Consider the following 20,065-nt stretch of genomic DNA (forward strand, 5'->3'; position numbering starts at 1 on the left):
AAAAATCCCGGTGAGGTCATTCCAATGAGAGCGCAGGAGGCGAGCGGACAAGGTCGACTTTCCCGGCGGAGGCGCAGCCCTTAGGGGCGCGGAGCCGCGCACCCACCGCCGGCCCGGCACCTTGGAGAGCTCCGCCGCGCCGGGGCCGCGCTCGGGGCCGCGCTCGGGGCCGCGCTCGGGGCCGCGCTCGGGGCCGCGCTCGGGGCCGGCGCGGCGCTGCCTGCGCGGGGCCCGGTGGCGCCGGGGCCGCCCCGCCGTCCCTCGGCAGCGCCCGCCGGCCGCGGATGCGCCGCTCCGCCCCGGCTGCCGGCGAAGGAAGAAAAGTTTGGGGGCGACTTAGGGCCGCGGGAGCGCCGGAGGAGGAGGAGGATGCGCGGTTTCCCCGGCTGATCGGGAAGGAAGGATGACCGAGGGAGGATGTGCACCAGCAGCCAGATCATCGGGAGCCTCCTGGTGCTCTCCGTGCTGGAGATAGGGTTAGGGGTGTCCAGCGTGGCCGTGGGGGCGGTCAGTTTCAGCCTGGTCCTCACAGAGCATAAACCTCAGCTGGGAGACTCTTCTCCGGTATGGAGCGGGGTGTGTGTACGTTAGCCATTTCACTCTCTCTTTAACTCTTTATGGTGATGATCAGACCGTGCGAAGGCATCCCCTCTTCCCTTCCCTTCCCTTCCCTTCCCTCCCGCGAGTGCATGTTGCGCCGATGTCGCCGGGTCCATTTCCGATGTGCTTGGGGTACGGTCTGCAGAGTCGTGGGGAGAGGGGGAGGCACGGCGGGGACAGATGTATGTGTGTGTTGGGCGGGGGGAGACCCCTTCTTTCTCGCTCCTTTCCGTTTTTCAGTCTTGCTGTGAACAATTGAACTTTCTCTGAGCCCCTTGTCACACCCGGCAAAGCCCGATGCTTCGCGTGGAACCCGGGCCATAGCTTACAGTCTCTAAATTGACTGTGAGTTTTGCTTTTTAAAAAGAACAACCCTGTCCGTGATGAGGAGACTGTCAAAAGGTGCTTTAAATTAATGTCAGGGGTATACCAGCTGAGTGAGGAAAAATAGAGGCATTGGGAAGGAAAAGGAGAATGGTGTTCTCATGATCTGGGCACCCTGAGCTTCTTGTAAAATGAACAAAAAAATTAAAACCAAATAATGGGTTAATAGAAGTAGCACATTCATATCACAGAGCATTTCTTACTTCTCAAAAATGTTTCTTATTTTTCCAGTTTGAGATATGCATGTTTCTAGGAAGATTTTTCCTCCAAATGGTTGTTTATGTTTATGAAACAAAGAATAGGAAATACAGAGTTTTCAGTCTAAACATGAGTGGGCATTTTTGAAGTCCAAAGCTGGTTTTGGCCAGCTTGTATTACAGCAGTATTTCTAATAGGATTGTTTGCTTTGTTTCAGATAATATGATAAATGCAAAACACTCTTGGTTATTCACCAGCATAACCTCCTCTAATTTATAGATTCATCCAGCCAAAGTGCTTCATGTAATATTCGCACTGTCAATAATTATTAATTATTGACAACAGTGATAAATATTTTTGGCAGTATATAAACACACATATAATTCTGCACTGCAGAATAGGTAGGCAAGAAATGAAAGTGAAGACCAGCTCAGACAGGTAATGATATTACCAGGCCAACAGGTAATGATATTATCAAAATCACTTCAAAAAGGGAGGTTTCTGATCATGGTTGATGAAGAAAAAAATTACTTTAAACCATGTGTCTATCTGAAGATTTAATGGCAAAGGGCAATTTCCTGGGTTTCACTGAAGTCAAAGAGCTTTGATCAGTCAGTGAGATCCGTATTTTATGCAGTGTTTGTATTTTGTGACAATGCTATCACAGCTGATATCATTTCATGACGATGCACATTTCCTGCATAACTGCCTCATTCATTTTTATGCTTTCTGTTACCCCAGAGTTTGTACTAGGCATAGATTAAGATTCTGTTATATTAGATGTTGGCTTCCAAGGACCTTATAATCGTAGTAAGAGACAGATACCGTATAAAAGGGGGTAAGCGAGTATGAAGAAACAACAAACCAAAACTGAGTGGTATAGCAGGTGGTTGCATTAACACACCAGCAGTCTGGCTGCTTTCAAGCTGTTCATAGATAGAGTTTTAGAGAGGAATAAGACAGAGGACAATGAAGGGGTTTTGCAGATGTTTATAGGAAATTATTCTCATATGTGAGTGCAGAGGCATGGAAGGTAACCCAAAGGGACTTGTTTGCAAATGTAAAAAGTGGGCAAAGGATGCCCACAACCAGAGTCAGCAGAGGCTGGCATCAAGTGCTGGGAACTGAGCAAAAAACTGCAAGTTGAATAGGCAGAGAGAGGCCTCAAAGAAAATGCAAAGTGGAAGCAAGAAGCTTATGCTTCATGTAGCAGAGGAAATGAGAAGTCAAAGTGACGTGCAGAGTGGGGTGACACGTTTCTAAAGGCTGACTTACTTTTCCTTGGACTGAAGATATGTTGTCTAAATTGTCACCATTATACCACTCTCTTTGTACTACTCCAGCAGGTAAAACTGCTAGGTTGCATTCTTCTGACTAAGGGACCAGCAGGTGAGGCAGGCCAAGAAAGAAGCCAGAGATTTACTGTTCTCCAGGGATGCTTAGGGCCATGGGTAACTAGTTTCAAATTTAAACACCTGGACAAAGGTTTATTTGGACAATCCTAAGGACTGTCCTGCTTCAGAAGTGGCATAAGCCGTCTTTCTGCTCACTGAATCTTACACTGAGCTCGTGTTGCCTCTATTAAAGGATATGTCTTGCATAAAATATGTTATTTTTTTCCAATTCACACTCTTGAGTCAGGGTTTTCCTTTGAGAAGTGAACACTAAGGAAAAGAAGGGGACATTAAAGGAAAAACTAATTCTTTGACATGTTAAGATACAAAACACTTAAGTTGAACAGCACCAGTCCTCCTGTTGCAATTTACTTGGAAATACACAGAAAACCTTTGACCCTGTTCTATCCTTTTATGTGGGTGGAACTCAGCAGAGACCGAAGTTCATAAGGAAGTAGATGAAGATAGCATCACCATGGAAACCTTAACCTGAATTCCTAAAATTTGGGCATCTTAAAAATCCTGCACATTCTATCTTCTATGCTTGCCTCCCTATGATGCTTTGCATTTGACAAACATTAGCTTTTCTATTAAAAGAGGTTTTCTTATTGTTCACTGCCTCCATTCAGACAGATGATTTACTAACGTACCTAGTTTTAACCATGTGGATTCCATCCACAGGGTTATGGACACAAGTGAAGTTAAGCATGGGCTGAAGTACCCTGATCATTGCATGCCATGCATTATGTATAAGCAAGCCAGGGAAAGTAGAGTGCACCAGAATGAAGAAATTGAAAGCCTAGGCAATGTCTGTATCAAAAAATGCATAAAAATGGGGAAAAAAAGTTTCAAATCTGTTGTTCTCATTGGAGTTGAATTGGATTAAGGTAGTACAAATTGTTTAAAAAGTAGCCAAAAGAAAACAACTGAAGGTGTAACCGTCTTCTCAAATTATCTGGAGCATGTGGAGACAACTAACCAGTTTACATCATCACCAATCTGTTCTTTTTAAAATAGGCCATGGCTGTTAAATTGCAAAAAAATCCCAAAACCAAAACCAAAGCCACAATAAAAACAGTCCCAAATACTCTAAAGTGCACACGTTGTTGATTTCTGAATTTTCTTTCTGTTTGTTACGTTTGTTTTGGGATAAACTATTCTACAGGCTATAATCAGTGTCTCCCATATTTCCTTGTTTCCCAGAACAGAGAGATATTTCTGAAATCCACCATTCCAGTTCAGTTATATGACATACTATAGAAATAATTCAACCAATGAGAATGCTGAACCACTAACAATAACATAGTAAGAATGACAGCATCCATAGCAGAGGCTTTTGCACAAACAAAAAAAAAATCAGTTGGTAGTCAACCAAAAAGTATTCACAGATATTTTTTTTAATGGTCACATACTTCCCCATCTATATTTAGAGCATAGTGGTTTCATCACCATCACTATGGGTAGTGAATAGCTGTTCACACACACACATACATGTGTATGGGTCTAATCCTCATTTATTTTGCAGTGGTGAATAAATCCTTGTTGTAAATGAGTCTCCCTCACAGAGAGAGAGAATGAGAGACAAAACCCACATCTTTAGACAAATATGTCATCTATCTTCATATGCAGGAGAGATACCTGATGATTCATTTATGGCTATACCCCTCAAGAGTAATCATTTTCTCCCTTATAAAGGCAAATATCTGAATTTACTTGAGAGATATGCACTTTCTGTATGGTGGTCTGTTTGCTTGTCTGTAGATAGAGGCAGAATTATTGTTTCCATGATTTGGGATTTTATCACAGTGGAAGTCTGCTTGCTCATTAAAAATCTGCATTTGGCTACAGAAATTTGTTCCTAGTTGGCACTTGAAATATTTGATTTAAATTACTTTAATTTTTTATCCAAAATTTGAAGGAAAAGAACAAGTGTCAGTCTGTATGGACTTTCTCAGAGCAAGAAAACCTTTTTATACTGTTAAATCAATGTTGGTGGCCTGAAATTTTAAACCACTAAATTTTGCATCTAGATTTTACTGTTGCCAAGTTTCCTTTGGAAAGAACAGTCAAACTATTTTTTTTTTTTCAAAACAGCACTAAAAAAATCACATTATTGTTTAGCATGCAGACAAAATGCAGATGTGATCCTACTTTATTTTAACATATGCATTGCATTTTCATCAAACTGACCGTATTTCTGTCTGGCTCTCACTCGTGATGAAATTAATCACAGGACTTTCAGTGAGCTCAGTGGAAGCTGGAAAGAGTTCTGTACCTATAGATGGGGAAGGACATGCCAAGGGTGGAAGCTCCTTGCCTTGCATGGAGCCAGGACAATTCACTGAATTGAGCTAAAGTCTTTCAGTAGGTTTTCTTTGTCATTCAGAGACTCCAGAGGCACAAACCAACCTGGAAGATGGTCCATCTAGTTCCTGGGTTGTATTTAGAGGTTCTGTTGAATAGAGACTGACTTAAGCATATGCTTAAATGTTTTACTACGATAAGACTTTAGTTCACCTGCAGGGAATAATCTTTCATTTATTACTTTTTTGAGATGTAACCAGTCACACTCGAAACCAAATACTTGGTAGAAAACAAACAGAAAGCACTATTCTTATTTGTTATTCTGATAGTCTCTAAACAAACAAAAAGTAAATATTATTATTTTGTGCTGAGAATTTAAGTGTTTTTAGAGATGGGTGGAGGTTTTTCGAATCATGGACATTAGGTAAACTTTCAGATTCAGATTCAGAAACACACTTCTAAATTTCCTTGATTGTTTCTAAAAACCAATTCCCATTTTTAAAGCGTCTCTGCAGGTCTGTAACAAGACGAGTGGAAACACTAATCACAGGGACTGGGATGGAGTTTTAACTGCTGGCATATGGCTTGAATCAGTGGGAAGTGTAGCAGCACCTGATCTGATAAGACCCAATAGCACACTGCCAGACAAGGTATTGGCTCAGATTAGACATGCTTTAACACCATGCCTCAGTTATAACAGAGCCTCCCCTCTCAGCATGACAGATTTGGTGGAACACAAGGTTGGGTTGTAGAAATGCTGTTGCTTCTTGTTCTGTGTCTGGATGACTTTCTGCCAGCTAGACATTCCTGTCCCCACAACCACTTGCATGGGACGTCATTAGAAGTTTCCATCCCCCTTTTGCAAAGATTATTGTGTTTCTCTGTGGAGGTAATGGGCAAACCTAGTACCTAAGCTTGATTTTCTGGCCTGTTGTAATTTTTATTTAGTTTGATGTCTTTGTTTTCATGAGTAGATTCTGTGCCCTTTATGCCTGCGCTAAGAAAATTTAGTCCTTGTTCTGAAATACTGCTTAGGAGAAGGATTACAATTAGAGATATCTCTTCTGCTTAGTTCATCCATTAGGGATTTCAGCTTTTTTCTCATTTGGATGGAGTTGAAACAACATTATTAAATAGAATCTTTCTTTCTTTACATCATTAAATTCAAATTCCTGATTTTTCTCCTGGAAGTCACATGGTTATGCAGCTTTAGTGTAAAACACAGATTTTTCTAGTTTACTACCTGACAAGGGTAGATAAAAGGGAACCTGTTAATTCTGTCTTGATGGTTTAGTCTTCCAAGTAGAGTGTCATTTGAATAGGTATGATACATTGAATAGATATGATGCATTTTCACTGTGTTATATTCCATTTTGGAATACCTTCCCTTCCTCTGTTTCATGAGATACATATGGATGACCCGGAATGGTGGAGGACTTTCCATAGAGTGTATACAGTTTAGCTGTCTTTTTTGTCATGAACAATGACTAGGGATCAAGGTGTCCTTATATTCAACAGGTTTTCTCTACTATTTTGTTCACCCTGTGTCCAGGAAATTTTTCTATGTGCCATTTTCATTTTTTCAAGGGAATTACACTCACCATTGCTTTTGCCTTTTCAAAACATAAGACAGAAAGGTTTCTTAGCTTCAAGATATAAAATAAAAATAGCTCCTTTTCTTCTGCATGGTGGAAAGAAACAAATCTTTGGCTTCCTGCAGATTAACTAAAACTGAATCTTTTTTTCAGACTACCAGGGAGAAAGTACCCATTTTCCAGAAGAAAGTGAAAGAAGCCAAGTCTTTTGTTACAGAAAATATGAAATAGGGATGGATCCAAACCACAGAACTTGAATATAAATTGAGATTTTGGCCTTCGTACCAAAATTTATGGGGTTTTTGATCTGAGGTTTTGTTTCAAGGCAATATTCAATATAAAGTAAATTAAAGCAGTCTCAAAATAAACGTTCCACTTTTCTGGGAGGTCTTTGGGGTTTTTGTTCAAAGTTCAACAGACAAAAGGAGAGGTTTTCCAATATGCATATAGAACATTAGCAGGTACCGCTGCAGTGTGAATGGCAAAACCTCCACAGACAAACAGACACTACTACCTGACCTTGCAATCACACTGGTGCTGTCAGAGCGACTCTGACTTTGGTGGGTCCATGGTGAATCATTGCTGAAAGTGGGATTGAGGCACTTGGTTTCTAAGTAGCTTTTGTGCTTTTGTAGTATCTTTCTTTGGATTTTTTACCATTCACCCAAGAGGGGTTATGCCCCTGTCTATTACTTGATGATACAGTCTCATAAACTCATAGAATCACAGAATCATACAGTAAGGGTTGGAAGGGACTTTAAAGATCATCTAGTTTCAACTGTTTCTGCCATAGGCAGGGACACCTCCTACTAGACCTGGTTGCTTAAGGCTTGGAAGGGACCTTAAAGATCATCTAGTCCCAGCTGTCCCTGCTATAGGCAGGGATCCCTCCTACTACTAGACCTGGTTGCTTAAGGCCTTGTATAACCTGGCCTTGAACATTGCGATGGTTGGGTCATCCAAAGCCTCTCTGGGCAACCTGTTCCAGTGCCTCATCACCCTCGCAGTAATGAATCTCTTCCTAACATCTAGTCTAAATTTCCCCTCTTCCAGTTACCTCATTACTCCTTGTCCTATAACTACAGTTCCTGATGAAGTCTCCCAGATACTGCAAGGTTGCTATGAGGTCTCCATGCAAACCCAATGATCCTTGTGGGTCCCTTCCAACTCAGAATATTCTGTCAATCTGTGAATCTCTGAACCTTCTCTTCTTCAGGCAGAACAGCCCAAACTTGCTCTGCCTGCCTTCTTAGGGGAGGTGCTCCTGCCCTCTTAACAACTTTTTGGCCCTGCTCTGGACTTGTGCCAACAGTTTCAATACATGACTTCTCTGCTAGTCTTGACACAAAGCATCATGTATGTATAGGAGGTGTGAATAAGTCTGCAACCAAAAGTAACCCTATAATCAATAGGGACTGAGTGTAATTGTTGATCTTGTAGGTTTTTAAGTGAGTCTTTGGGTCTTTTAGCATTTTATTATTTTTTTTTTTTTATGAATCATAATTAAAATGGAAGCCCAACTATGAGACATCTGTTTAAAAAAGTTCCAGCTGAAATTCCCTCTCTGGCTTCCAGGGCATTTTGTAGGGCTTATTAGCTTAGCTTATCCTTACTGAAATGTTTTAGCCTTATTCTCTGCATGAGCTGTGAACACTTCAACAACTGACCATTCTTTACAAGGAGCTTATCTTCAGTAATATATTCCTTTTCCACTCCTGATTTACTGTATTCTCAGTAGAAGTCTCTTTGTCTAACCTACCTCAAGACTGACATGGTTAGAAAATATAACTGTATTTAAAGAGTCCATGAGATTGGTTAGAAAAAATTGGTAAGGATAATCAATGATCAAGTAGAAAGGAGCAAGTCCTCACCATGACAGTATTAGTTAGTCAAGGGTAAACTGTAGTCCAGAGTAGCTCAACATTTACAAACCAAGTTTTACTGTTCTGACATATTGACATGAAGTCTTTCAGGATAGCCAAGAACAGAGAGAGTGTCAAGACAACAGAACCTCTGATGGCTGTATTCCAGTTGGCAGTACTATAAAATAGAAGATTCTAAGTTAAAGACACTTTCAATCTCATTTTTACTGCATCCTTTTTCTGGTACAAAGAGCTAGTGTAGCTTTTCCCATCCAGTTTTCACTACTGCTGATCACAACACTGAGACATCAAAAATTCTACAGGAAATTCCTATAGCACCACCAAAAAAAGAAAAAAATCGTCTCTATGCTATCAAAAAGCAGAGAACAGAGTTAACCACATAATGTCCTACTGAAATCTAGAAGTCTCCACATTGAGAAGCTTAGCTAAAGAAACTACATGAGCAGTGTTCCTGAGCCACAAGTATTACTAATACTCGCTTCATACAGCAGGTTTCCACTGTTTCCAGTGAATCAGCCTTAGAAGAAAGTGGTAAACTTGGTTCATAATATTCAAAGCTTTGCATGAGGTATAATTGCCTGACCCTGTGGCTCAAAGTCATCCATTGGTTTTAATTGCAAAATGCCTGCTGACATAAATAAATAACTATACTGGGTTTTGGGCAAGCCTTTTCTCTATTAATGCAATGCATTGTCATATTAAAAAACCCTCAACCTATGTAACATTAATCCTTTGCTACTGCCCGAATGCTTTTCTTCCAAGGTTTTTAACATATTCAGGCACTTGAGTGCATTCGGTTTCACAACTTGTTTATCTCATAGCCATACAGATTATAAAACTTCAGCATGACCTCAAGATTAAACAGAAGAATGTGGAGGAAGCATGAATATCCAATTCCTCTGAGTCAGAATACAAAGAACTCTTTTAGTTCTTTAACTATGGAATATGTTATTCCTTGCCTATATGTATAAATACTGTAGATGTGAAGACAGACAATACATACAGAGTATACATGTCACAATACAATATTATCATAAAATCATAGAATTTTTCAAGTTGGAAGGGACGCATAAAGATTGCCAAGTCCAACTCCATGCTCCTTGCAGGACTACCTAACACTAAACCTTACGACTAAGAGCAGCATCCACGAGTGCTCCTTGACCTCTGACAGACTTGGTGCCATGATCCCTTTCCTGGGGAGCCCATTCCAGTGACTGACCACCCTCTCAGCAAAGAACCTCTTTCTGATGAAACTTCACTCCATTTCCTTGTGCCCTATCATTGATCATCAAAGAGAGGAGATCAGCACCTCTCCCTCCACTGCCTCCCTTGAGGACTGTAGACTGTGTGGAGGTCACCCCTCAGCCTTCTCTTCTTCAAGCAGAACAAACCAAGTGACCTCAGCTGCTCCTTGTAAGTCTTGCCCTTGAGGCCTTTCACCATCTTGGTCATCCTCCTCTGGACAAATTCCAATAGTTTCATGCTTTTCTTATACTGAGGCCTCCAACCCAGCACACAGCACTCATCATGGGGCTGCACCAGAGCAGAATAGAGCAGGACAATCACTTCCCTCGACCAGCTGGTGATGCTGTTCTTGATGTACCCCACGACATGGCTGGCCTTTTTTGCTGCTAGGGTACTGTTGATTCACATTCAGCTTAGCATCAAGCCAGACCCCAGATCGCTTTCCATATGGCTGCTTTCCAATGTCTTGATCCCCAATACTTATGTATAACCAGGATTATGCTGTCCTAGGTGCAGAATACGGCACTTGCTCTTGTTAAATTTCATGTGGTTGGTGATTGCCCAGCTCTCAGGTCTATTCACATCTCTCTGTAAGGCCTCTCTACGCTTAACAGAGCCCACGATATCTCCTAGTATAGTATATCCTAATGGATATCATTAGCAAACTTAATGTGCATTTAACTACTGCATCCAGATCTTTACTCCAGGTAATCAGATACTTTAAATGGAATAGTCACCCCTTGTTTTGAGAAGGTGGTACCTTAGGGCTCATAGATTAGCTTCATTGACTCAAACTGGAGCAGAATTAAAGCATTCCTGAAAAAATGGGTGACCTCTTTCATACTCTTTCAGCTTTGAAGGTAAATTATCAAACCCACAGTTTTTTAAACTAGTTAACAAGTTAAAACTATCTATGATGGTATCTTCCAACACTAATTAATTTTTCTATATACAAAAATTTCCTTTCAATCCTATTCAATCACTACAGAGAGAAAATATATTATTAATCCAGTTTATCAAGTCTGACTGAATAGAACTTAATTACAAAGATGTCTTCAACAAATTTCATTTGCGGTTTCTGCATTTTGAGGAATACAAAACCCTACATGTGAAAATCTGAAGCATGCCTTCAGTTGAAGGCAATCTGCAATGGCAGGACTGGGAGTGAAACCCCAAAACTTCACAGAAAGTCTGAGTGAACACTTATAAAGCAGAGGTGATGAGCTGAAATCTTCTCTGTGTGTGGGAAAGGTGCAGAGGGAGCATTGCCCCTGGTGATTTGTTTTGTTTTATCGTTATTTCAGTCAGTGGGTTCTAGTAGCAATTACCAGTTGTGTGTTCTGGTGTGTCCTGAGCCATTCAGCACCATGGTCTACATGACCCAGCCCTCTCCATAATCAGAGTAGTATTAAATTCACATCCCATGCTTAGTGTGAAGGTAAATAATATACAAAATTTATCCACATTCATTATGGGGAACTGATTTCATGGGTCTAACTCAGAGTAGAAGGATACCTCAAGGTTTATATTTATACACATGAACTGCTTTAGTTAGAGGGAGATAAACTATGAGTTAAAGCAACTCCTCAACTGAAATAGTGAAGTTCCAAAATTTTAGAGTGTGAATAACAAGTACCTGCAATATATTACACAGACCCTGAATGCTGTATAGAAACTCTCAGTTTTTTCATTTGTTTGGGTTTTTTTAATTTCTTCTGTAACAGCCAGGTCTGGTTTGTGATTTAATTCCAAATCAGGGTCAAGCAGAGCCTTTTGCTAGAAATACCATCTCAAAGGAAAAAGGATATGGAAAAATCCAGTTTTAAAACTATAAAATTACTTCCCAATAGGGATGTAGGGTTTGTTTTATTGAAATAAATAGCACAGATTTCTTAACAAAGGAGTTTATGAGGTATCAAGGAAATCTTTTGACAGTATTGCTAACACCTGGAGAAGGACTTATTGCTTTCATACAACTACTGTAGTTCCTACCATGACTGCTTCCTTGGGGACTATTCATTGTTTTCCTCGTTAAACTTTTCTGTAGGAGGAAAAAGACATCAGAGGACATCACTGGTCTTTGACAGAGGTCACTATTAAGCATTACCATCTATTTTTATCAGCTGGTAGGCGTTTTTGTCCGGTTTTGTTAATTAATTTTTGCCTGATGCTTGATGCTGCAATTGGCAGATCAGTTCGTGTGATGGAATGACTTTAAAAAAAGTATAGATACCTTCACGCTATCTCTTGCAAATTCATCTATCAAGAGTTTGAAACAGATCTTTCTGCATGCCCAGAGTAGGCACACCAACAGATGTACTCATATTTACACCTGCACCCACAGACATGACTGAATTACATTCTTGCCCAGAGTTCCACTGTCCTGAAGAAAAAGATCCATATGTAATTCTTCAGTGGCTCAGATGGTAGGATCAGGGCATTAAGTCCCTATGCTATGCTTAGAAGTAGATGATTTGGATCACTGACTAGTACCTTGCTAAACTTTTCTGAGAGAAAAACAGTAAAAAGGCATTTTTATCCTTGCAACATGGGGGATTTTTTTCCACCTTGTTTACCTAAGCAGCTTAAAATTCAGATTTTCTTTCTTTTCTCATGAGTTATCATGGTCACTCTGACTTCTCATTCCAGTTTCTTATCAGATAAGAGTGTTTATGGTTGAGTTATAACCTCCTGAAACATAAGGTTTGTGGCAAAAATGCTGACAAATGTAACCATTGCCTAAACTGTGGTCACCACCACGGCAACACAGTGGGATTTGAACTTCATACCTTAAATGATGAAGTAATTGTTTGTTTTTTTTGTTTTTTGCAGTTCTTGCTTTGTGGCATATGTGGAATATTGTGCGCCAAAAAAAAATCTGGACTTGTTGTAAGTTTTTCCACTGCATCTATAACATAAAGTATTTGAAAGGCTTATTTATCTAATTTGAACTCTTTACTGGGGGCTTTCTGTATCAAGTGTTTTTGATAAACAGTTAGAAAAATTGCGAGTCAGCAATCCAGAAAAAGAAATCAGCACTTTGGAATAATCATAAAAACAAGGCAGTTCTGAAATGGCCCAAGAAGGTCATGCTATTTAAGCCATACATCCCTATTTATCCGTGTCTGGATAAACTTTGATGGGAAACCACTTCACATAGATTTATGCCAAGTCAATAAATGCTTCTCAGTAATGTCACTGGAATGTATCTTCTCTCCTTCAAAAACACAACACTGGGCTGCCATCTCAATAAGGCTGCTGACCAAGTTTGTTTCTAGATATCATAGCTGTTAAGGGTTTTAATAAGTTTGTTTAGCAATCTGAAACACGTGTAAGTAAGTTTTAAAATGATGGAAGATGTCTCTTTGGATACAGTCATTTTCTGACTGTAGAAAAATGGTGTTATTACTCAACAAGTCACAGCAGAACTTTGCGTTAAAGACATGATCCTATTGTAAGTGATAATGCTAGTCCTAATTTGCCGTCAGCTTGATTATTCTGCCACATACAGATGGAAGTCACATAAAACCAGTATAAGTGTGATGGGAACCAAGAGTTCTCTCTGATTACTTTTTAATATCAATGAGTTTTCCTAAACTCTGTTAAAATGACAGTTCCATTTCTTACAATGTGTACCATAACCAGTTTCTAAAAGCCATCTGTTCCGGAGGTCTCATGGAATAGTCACTTGCCAGTGGACTGCAATATACATCCTCAGTGCAACATTCCTGATGAAATTCTCATCCCAGTTGTGTACAGAAGTAGTCTGTAAGACTCTATAAGTTTTTGCCACCAGAGTAGATAAGTACATATACAAGGCTGTATCGAGAAACATCAAAAGCCCATCTAGATCATCATCTGACAGGGCAGCAGTATCAAGGGAAGTGAATAAGACAATCATTTAGCACTGTCCCCATAATAAGGTCTTTTGCTTCTGAGTCATTTGTGATTAAAGCACATCCTGAACCAGCATAACATCTTTGCAGTTAAAAGCAATAGGAGGTCCTTAAATATTTCTCATTGATTTCAGCCTGTTTCACAGCCTTCTAAAATTCCCAGGAACATTTTAGTCAAGTTAAAATCAAGCAAACCAACCAACCATATAGTCACCGAACTGACCTTCTGTAAAGCAGCATCACAGATTTCTTTGTTGTTTCTTTTGCTTCTTTGACCAGCACATTCACCTTGAACACTTTCAAAAACCCCGCAAAAGCTGCAGAAAACCTCCAATCTGCTGTCTGACTGAATAAATTATAATTGAGCAGGAGGCAGAGTCAGATGGCACACAAAGCAAGAGAGATTCGCTACAAATACATGAGGCATTCACTCCTGAGGCAGGAGTGATAAACTGCACAATAGAAAATTACGACACATTCTGTCATGTTACTGTTCTGCATGAACAGCTGGAAATCACATTTGTGTCCTAGCAGTCCTTCCATTGAATAGGTTTTAGTTTTACCTACTCATTTTACCCAACTTGTCCTTACATGCAACATCAATCTTAACTCTAGTATACCAGAAGGTAATGTATTCCCTGGGAGCAATGTGGGAGATAAGAGAGTTAAATAAGTGTCTGTGCAGTGTTTTGCAGTCAATGATGCTATCAAAGAATTGAACAATGGTTAGTCTCATATTTTATAAGCATGAATCCATCTCTGAAAAATATCACTGTGACATAACCTCTCTTGTCTCTCCTGACAGATGATACTTTTTTCTGCCTGTTGCATCTGTGGACTAATAGGAGGAATCCTAAATTTTCAATTTCTTCGTGCTCTGACAAAGAAGTCATCTGCTCTCTATTCTTTGCATCTTGCCTCCATGTCTCTTGCATGCATTGGAATTGGTGGTTGCACCCTTTCTTCATGGCTCACTTGTCGGCTAGCCAGCTATGAACAAAGGCGAATGTTCTCAGAAAGGGAACATTCATTGCATCACTCCCATGAAATGGCAGAAAAAGTGAGTTGTGTGTCCTCCCTTATTTGTTCTGCTTCTCCTGAAATGTTACTGTATGTGTTAACGTTTACAATTGGCAAGAGATGTGTTCAGTTTTCAGTTTTATATGAGAAAGAGCTTCTGGAAAATGAAATGCTGCCATTCTGTGTAAGCTTTATTATGTTGCATTATATGGAGCTATTTTTAGGTACTGTATATTTGCAGTACATCCATTTCAATGAAGTACATCCATTTTCAACATAATTCCATTGTATAGCTATTCAGGGGCTTAGCTGCTAAATATAGCACCTCATAAATAATTGGAAGCCTTATTAATATGGATTATCATGTATTTTACTGTGAAAAAAAGCACAGAAAGCTTTCTGTAACCACATCATTGCATGCTTCCAGGATTTAATCAATTTCTTCCTCTCCCAAGTACTCAGCATATAAATTTGGTTATTTAAACAGAAAAGCCACAGTTCACAAACCTAGATGATTTAACCTAAGCATCTAAGGGCATATTTAGACACCTAAATGAAACTGGTCTCATTTGCAGCAGCACTGAGCATTTACTTCCGTTCTGTATTAACAGGAAGCCTACCAAGGTGTGTAGGAACATATTTAGGTGCTTGAAACTGAAGCTCCAAAAACTGAGCACATAGGATCAAAACAATTGATTGAATGGAATTCTTGAGATCACTTCCTTGACTTAACCATCTGAATAATATTTGAGGAGTTAAGTGTTCGCTGTAACCCTGTGCTTTGCATTTGGACTCAGTATCTATCCAATGCCTTTCATTTGAGAAATGAGCAGAAAAAAGAACAGAAGTCAAGTGGACTGTCCACCTAAACCTTCACATGCAAGTTTTCATGACTGTTAAGTTCAAGAGTCTGTTGTCTACTGAAACCTCTGAGGAGCAGAGCAACGATTAATTTGCTCAGACTGTAGAATTGTTTTCAGATTCCATGACAAAATATGATATAGCAGTTAAAATGACTCATCACTATTCTTTGGTTTCTTAACTGAGATGAGACTCCAAGTAGAAAAATACACTGAATTAATCTTAGATGTTTGAAACATGTTTTAAAAAGAGGATGTTTGAAACATTTTAAAAAGATGATGATTTAAACATGTTTTAAAAAGTTCAATAGTAGAGGTTACAACAGCAACATAAAGCAGGGTGATAAAATCAACAGAAGAGATACATTTCTCCATCTCATTTTAAAATGAAGAAGAATTCTGATGAGCTATTAGGCAAGTATGATGGTCTTGCTGATGGAAGGCTAGATCTTGGCTTTCAGAGAGATTCTTGCCTCAACAAGGACAAAGATGGGAGAAAAGAAGAGAGGGAAAGGAAGAAGAAATGGCTTGGAAAGAAAAACCTTTCAAAATAAAAAAAAACCTGCCAACCCAATCAGTTTGGGGTGAAGATGACCATGTGTAGCAGTAGTTCATTGCCTACCTTCCTGGCCTGTTGACCTACTGAGCTTTTTGACACTGAGCAGCAAGGACTGCCAGGTGTCCACGTATCTTGGGCTATGATGCATGTGCAGAGCTACCCTATTGCACACGCTCAGTGGATGTGGGATGTGCCCCATCGATGGCAGACTTCCCACGTGTCTGCTGTAGGGTCAAGTATCCACGTACACTTGGCCTCACTCGGGACTTCTTAGACCCATAGAGTGCCTGCTGATGGCAGGGCTGAGTACACTAGCTCACAGCATGCCCCTAAAAATAATGAAGTCTACTTAAAACTTACATTAAATTAGACCCTAATTTAGAAAATAGCTTGAAAGTGTTTTATATATAAGACTATATTGTATATTTATACTGATATACAGTAATATAGACATGTACTGCATGTGCATTTGTTTGTGCTATATTTATTGTATAATTGTTATATTTATATTAGAGATTGAGGGGTATTGAAATAACCGACCTGCCCAGCTGTCCGGTGATTCCCCCGACACCAGAGTTACCTCCAAGGTACGCTGAACACTAGGGAGCTACCATGTTGTTATGTCACTTCAGGAAGGGCCACCTCTACGAGGAAGTCATAGTTTCAGCTAATCAAAGTTGGCTGATGCTGTGATGTCACTCTGAGGCAGGAATGGTGCTTCCAGGTAGTGACATAACTCTACGTGGTGAATGCTGCAATCTGGAAGTAAGTTGAGTATTTAAAATAATCACCCTAGTTATAGGCATCCAAATACTCTTATTTGGATGTAGCCACCATTGATTCACTCTGCTTCTAATCTCTGTGCTCCTTCATTCCCTGAATTCAGCAACTTTTTTTTTTAATTATTTTTTTTAAATAGAAATATTGGGGAAAATAAATGGGTTTTGATATATTTCTGAAATTATGATGATATTTTAATAGCTGATGTCTGCGGATGATTCAAGTGATGAAGCTGACAAAAGGAAACTCATGAGTAGCCTTCTGACAGATCATTACTATCAAAATATGGTTGACTGATAGCTGCTATTAAATGGCTTTGGTATTCTTGGTCCCTTTCCCAGCTGACATGTATCTTCAGTGTAGATCCAAAAAAGGCTTTAGGCACCCACAAATAAGGATATTACAGTGCCTTGTTTCAGAACAGACAACCCCAAACTGGGATCCGTAGTCCAGTGTTAGGCATGCATGTTCCTCTTCAATCTGTAAGAAGAATAAGGTATAATACCAAAACATCCAACACCATCATCTGCAAATGGAGACCTGGGTGGTAGAAAATACTCAAAATTAGTTTCACGCCTGATTTTCTCTGAAGCTTATGCTTGATTCAGGAGTATTAATTGGCAAGGCTACTTGGTTTGATGACCCTAAGCTTACACTGTAGAGAAGAATATAACGTCCCTTCTTTCAAAAACTGTGGAGGGAATGATTAAGTCCTGTGATTTACTTTAGAATGTAGCTAGGAACACCTGAGAAAGGAGGCATCAGTGCTTTTTAACTTTATGTTACTCTGAGTTCTGGTCTCTGCTTGCCAAATATTGTGGATTAAAATAAGAGAGAGACAGAGTAAGACTAGTAATAAAGACCAGGTTGTATAATTTTCTTCTCTTTACCATGAATCTCAGCTACTATGCTATGGAGTCGGGCTCTTTCTTTCTGTCTTTTTCTCTCTCTCTCTGTCTAGCCCAATGAATCTTGCTTCACTTTTTTTACAGAAGCTTCTGCAGGAAGGGAGACAAACAAATCCCTTTTATTCCACATTTTCTCCAAGTGTACCTAGGAGGAAGAAGAGATGAATTTAATCTTTCCATGCAGAGAAGAGCCTCTGGTCATCATGCAACTATTTTAGAACTAGTCCAACACTGGCACCTCCACCTCATCTACCAGAATTTTAGAAATACCCCAAGCTGCATTTTTACCTGTACCCATTCCTCTTGCCATAGCTGAATGTTCTCTTGTCATTGGACATAAGCAGCAGATCACTTATTTCTGCATCCAGATTCAATTAGGTATGACACAGGCCTGGGACTGCTCAGAATAAGTTAGTTCTGACCATAAACTCAGTGTGGCTTTGCAGCCTTGAAGATCAGGGAACTGTTTAATTAATGTAGCCATGTCTATGCTTAGACAGCTGCTAAGGGGGTATTGTTTGGATTTCAATTTGAGAATTAGAAAATCTATCTCCGAATAAATCTTGGTTTAGGTGCTTTATGATTCTGACTCATGAGCCGGTCAGCTTACTCTGGGATGACTCACCTGCCACTGGAGAAGCAATCCCCAAACTGCTAAAAAGTGTCGACTGGCATATTAAGGGAAAACTAAAATCAGTCCCATCCCAAGGGAAAACAAACAGTTAAAAACCTTAGATCCTGTTTGGATGTAGATCTACTTCCCAAATGTCTATTTCAGCAAGCATTGAATGGCATCTGTTTGTAGCATGTCAGCACAGATAGAGGTTTGAATGGCAACAGAGACTTCACCATTTCGTTCTTTTGTAGATCAGCACACAAGCTTGAGTTGATGCGATTCAAAGGACAACATCACAAACTTGTACAGATGCCATCAATGCTGTATGTGTGGTCTGAGTGTAATGTCCAACTCAATCACTATCAATGAGTCTATCAGCTTTCAAATGTACTTAATTTATGTAGGAAGAAATCTAATTTTTTTTTATCATGAGATTTATTAAGCTAAATAAAAATGTAAAGTGTTTCTGAATGTTTGAAATTCAGAGTTTGTTCAAATTTCATCACAACCTTAGATAACTGAATTTTGAACACCTTACAGTAATTTTAATTTTAATTAATGTTTTCTATTCTTGTTCTAGGAAATGACAGACAACCTAAGCAATGGTGGCCCACATCTGATTTATAATGGAGGTGTATATTAAGAAATTTTTAAAAGTTCCATGGAAGGAAGTGGTTTTAGAATTTTCTTCAGGAAAAAAATAGACTCCAAGAAATTAAAAAATGAAACTATCTTAGCTTTTATGGCTCAAATGTCACAACTGCAGACCAGCACAGTTGCAATTCCCTTTTAGAACCATGTTCAAAATTTGTCTCCTAAACATTTTGCGGATATACAATATTTATTCACTTCCCGGCTACTCTCAGTTTCTTGTCTGAATAATCTTTCTGAATTGTGATAGTATTTGAAATAGACTTCTCAAGACTCTTATTCTCATGAAGACTCGAAAATCAGAAAAAAATTAAACTGAACTGCGTTTAGCCCACTCAAAGGAGAAGGCAGAGGAAGAATGGCTCAGGGGAATCTTTTTCTCCTCTTCACTTAGCAGCATCTGGTGTAATACAATGGCTTCAGATCATGGCATGGTACAGCAACACATCTGCACAGTCCCTCTCCTCACATTTTGAATGCATCCTGCCTCAGTTTTCTCAGTAGATCATATCAAAAGAGAGTGCAAACTCCTCTTCCAAAAAGCTCCTATTTCACATCCAGAGTGTAAATGAACAGTGTGCTGAAAACAACACCAATGTCTTTGTTTTGAAAGACAGAATGCTCTAAGAATGCCATAAATCAAAACCTCAATAATGCCTTGTTGTAAAGAAATTGTAAATATTTCCAATTTGTGAATGAAGTATATTTCGTAATTTGTTCATAAAAGATGACAAATAAAATGAAATCTAAACCAGAGATTTAAGAGAGATTTTTGGGTTTTTTTGTTGTTAGAAAGATCTCGCAAAGCTGAACTGTCATGCTTGCAGTTTAGCACAATATATTGAAAAGTTTCCAAAACAGTGAATCAAGCTCAGAAAGGAGAAAAATGAAGGCTGAACAGAATCATGGTCAAGGTCAGAAGTTACTGGCAATTCTCCACACCCACAATAAAGTTTGCAGGTATGTTAAGGTAGCAGCTTTAACTGACCCCAAACTTTATTGTAGAACCTAGTGGTTTGTATAGCCGTGAAAAATGGAAGGTATGATCTGTAAAAGAACAATTACAGCATAATATTAATATAAAATATTCGTATAAAATCACTCATATGTTACATAGTGAGTCTATGACTTTGCAGTATTGCCCAGCACAGCAACATAAGTTTCAGATGTGA

The 20,065-nt window shown here is 39.4% G+C and overlaps 1 protein-coding gene across 5 annotated transcripts; it reads left to right on the plus strand.

Moving 5' to 3' along the window:
* The first annotated feature begins 238 nt into the window (after positions 1-238).
* Positions 239-19,649, plus strand: TMEM196 (transmembrane protein 196). Of its 5 annotated transcripts, none has more exons than XM_048303880.1 (5): positions 239-582; positions 12,436-12,492; positions 14,305-14,559; positions 16,452-16,525; positions 18,823-18,935. In XM_048303880.1, exons 1-5 carry the CDS (start codon positions 418-420, stop codon positions 18,827-18,829), a joined length of 558 nt encoding a protein of 185 aa, XP_048159837.1. In that variant the 5' UTR covers positions 239-417; the 3' UTR covers positions 18,830-18,935. The 5 variants fall into 5 exon arrangements, with proteins under 5 accessions (XP_048159837.1, XP_048159846.1, XP_048159865.1 ...); XM_048303889.1 differs by having other exon boundaries at positions 239-576; XM_048303908.1 differs by having other exon boundaries at positions 239-564.
* The last annotated feature ends 416 nt before the right edge of the window (positions 19,650-20,065 follow it).

This window comes from Corvus hawaiiensis, chromosome 1, assembly GCF_020740725.1.
Source record: "Corvus hawaiiensis isolate bCorHaw1 chromosome 1, bCorHaw1.pri.cur, whole genome shotgun sequence".
Taxonomy (NCBI): domain Eukaryota; kingdom Metazoa; phylum Chordata; class Aves; order Passeriformes; family Corvidae; genus Corvus; species Corvus hawaiiensis.

Coding starts and splice junctions, on each gene's coding strand:
- TMEM196 (XM_048303880.1), top strand. CDS start 418: ATGTGCACCAGCAGCCAGATCATCGGGAGCCTCCTGGTGCTCTCCGTG. Junction 583..12,435: donor CGGTATGGAGCGGGGTGTGT/GTACGTTAGCCA, acceptor TGTTTTTTGCAG/TTCTTGCTTTGTGGCATATG. Junction 12,493..14,304: donor AAAAAAAATCTGGACTTGTT/GTAAGTTTTTCC, acceptor CTCTCCTGACAG/ATGATACTTTTTTCTGCCTG.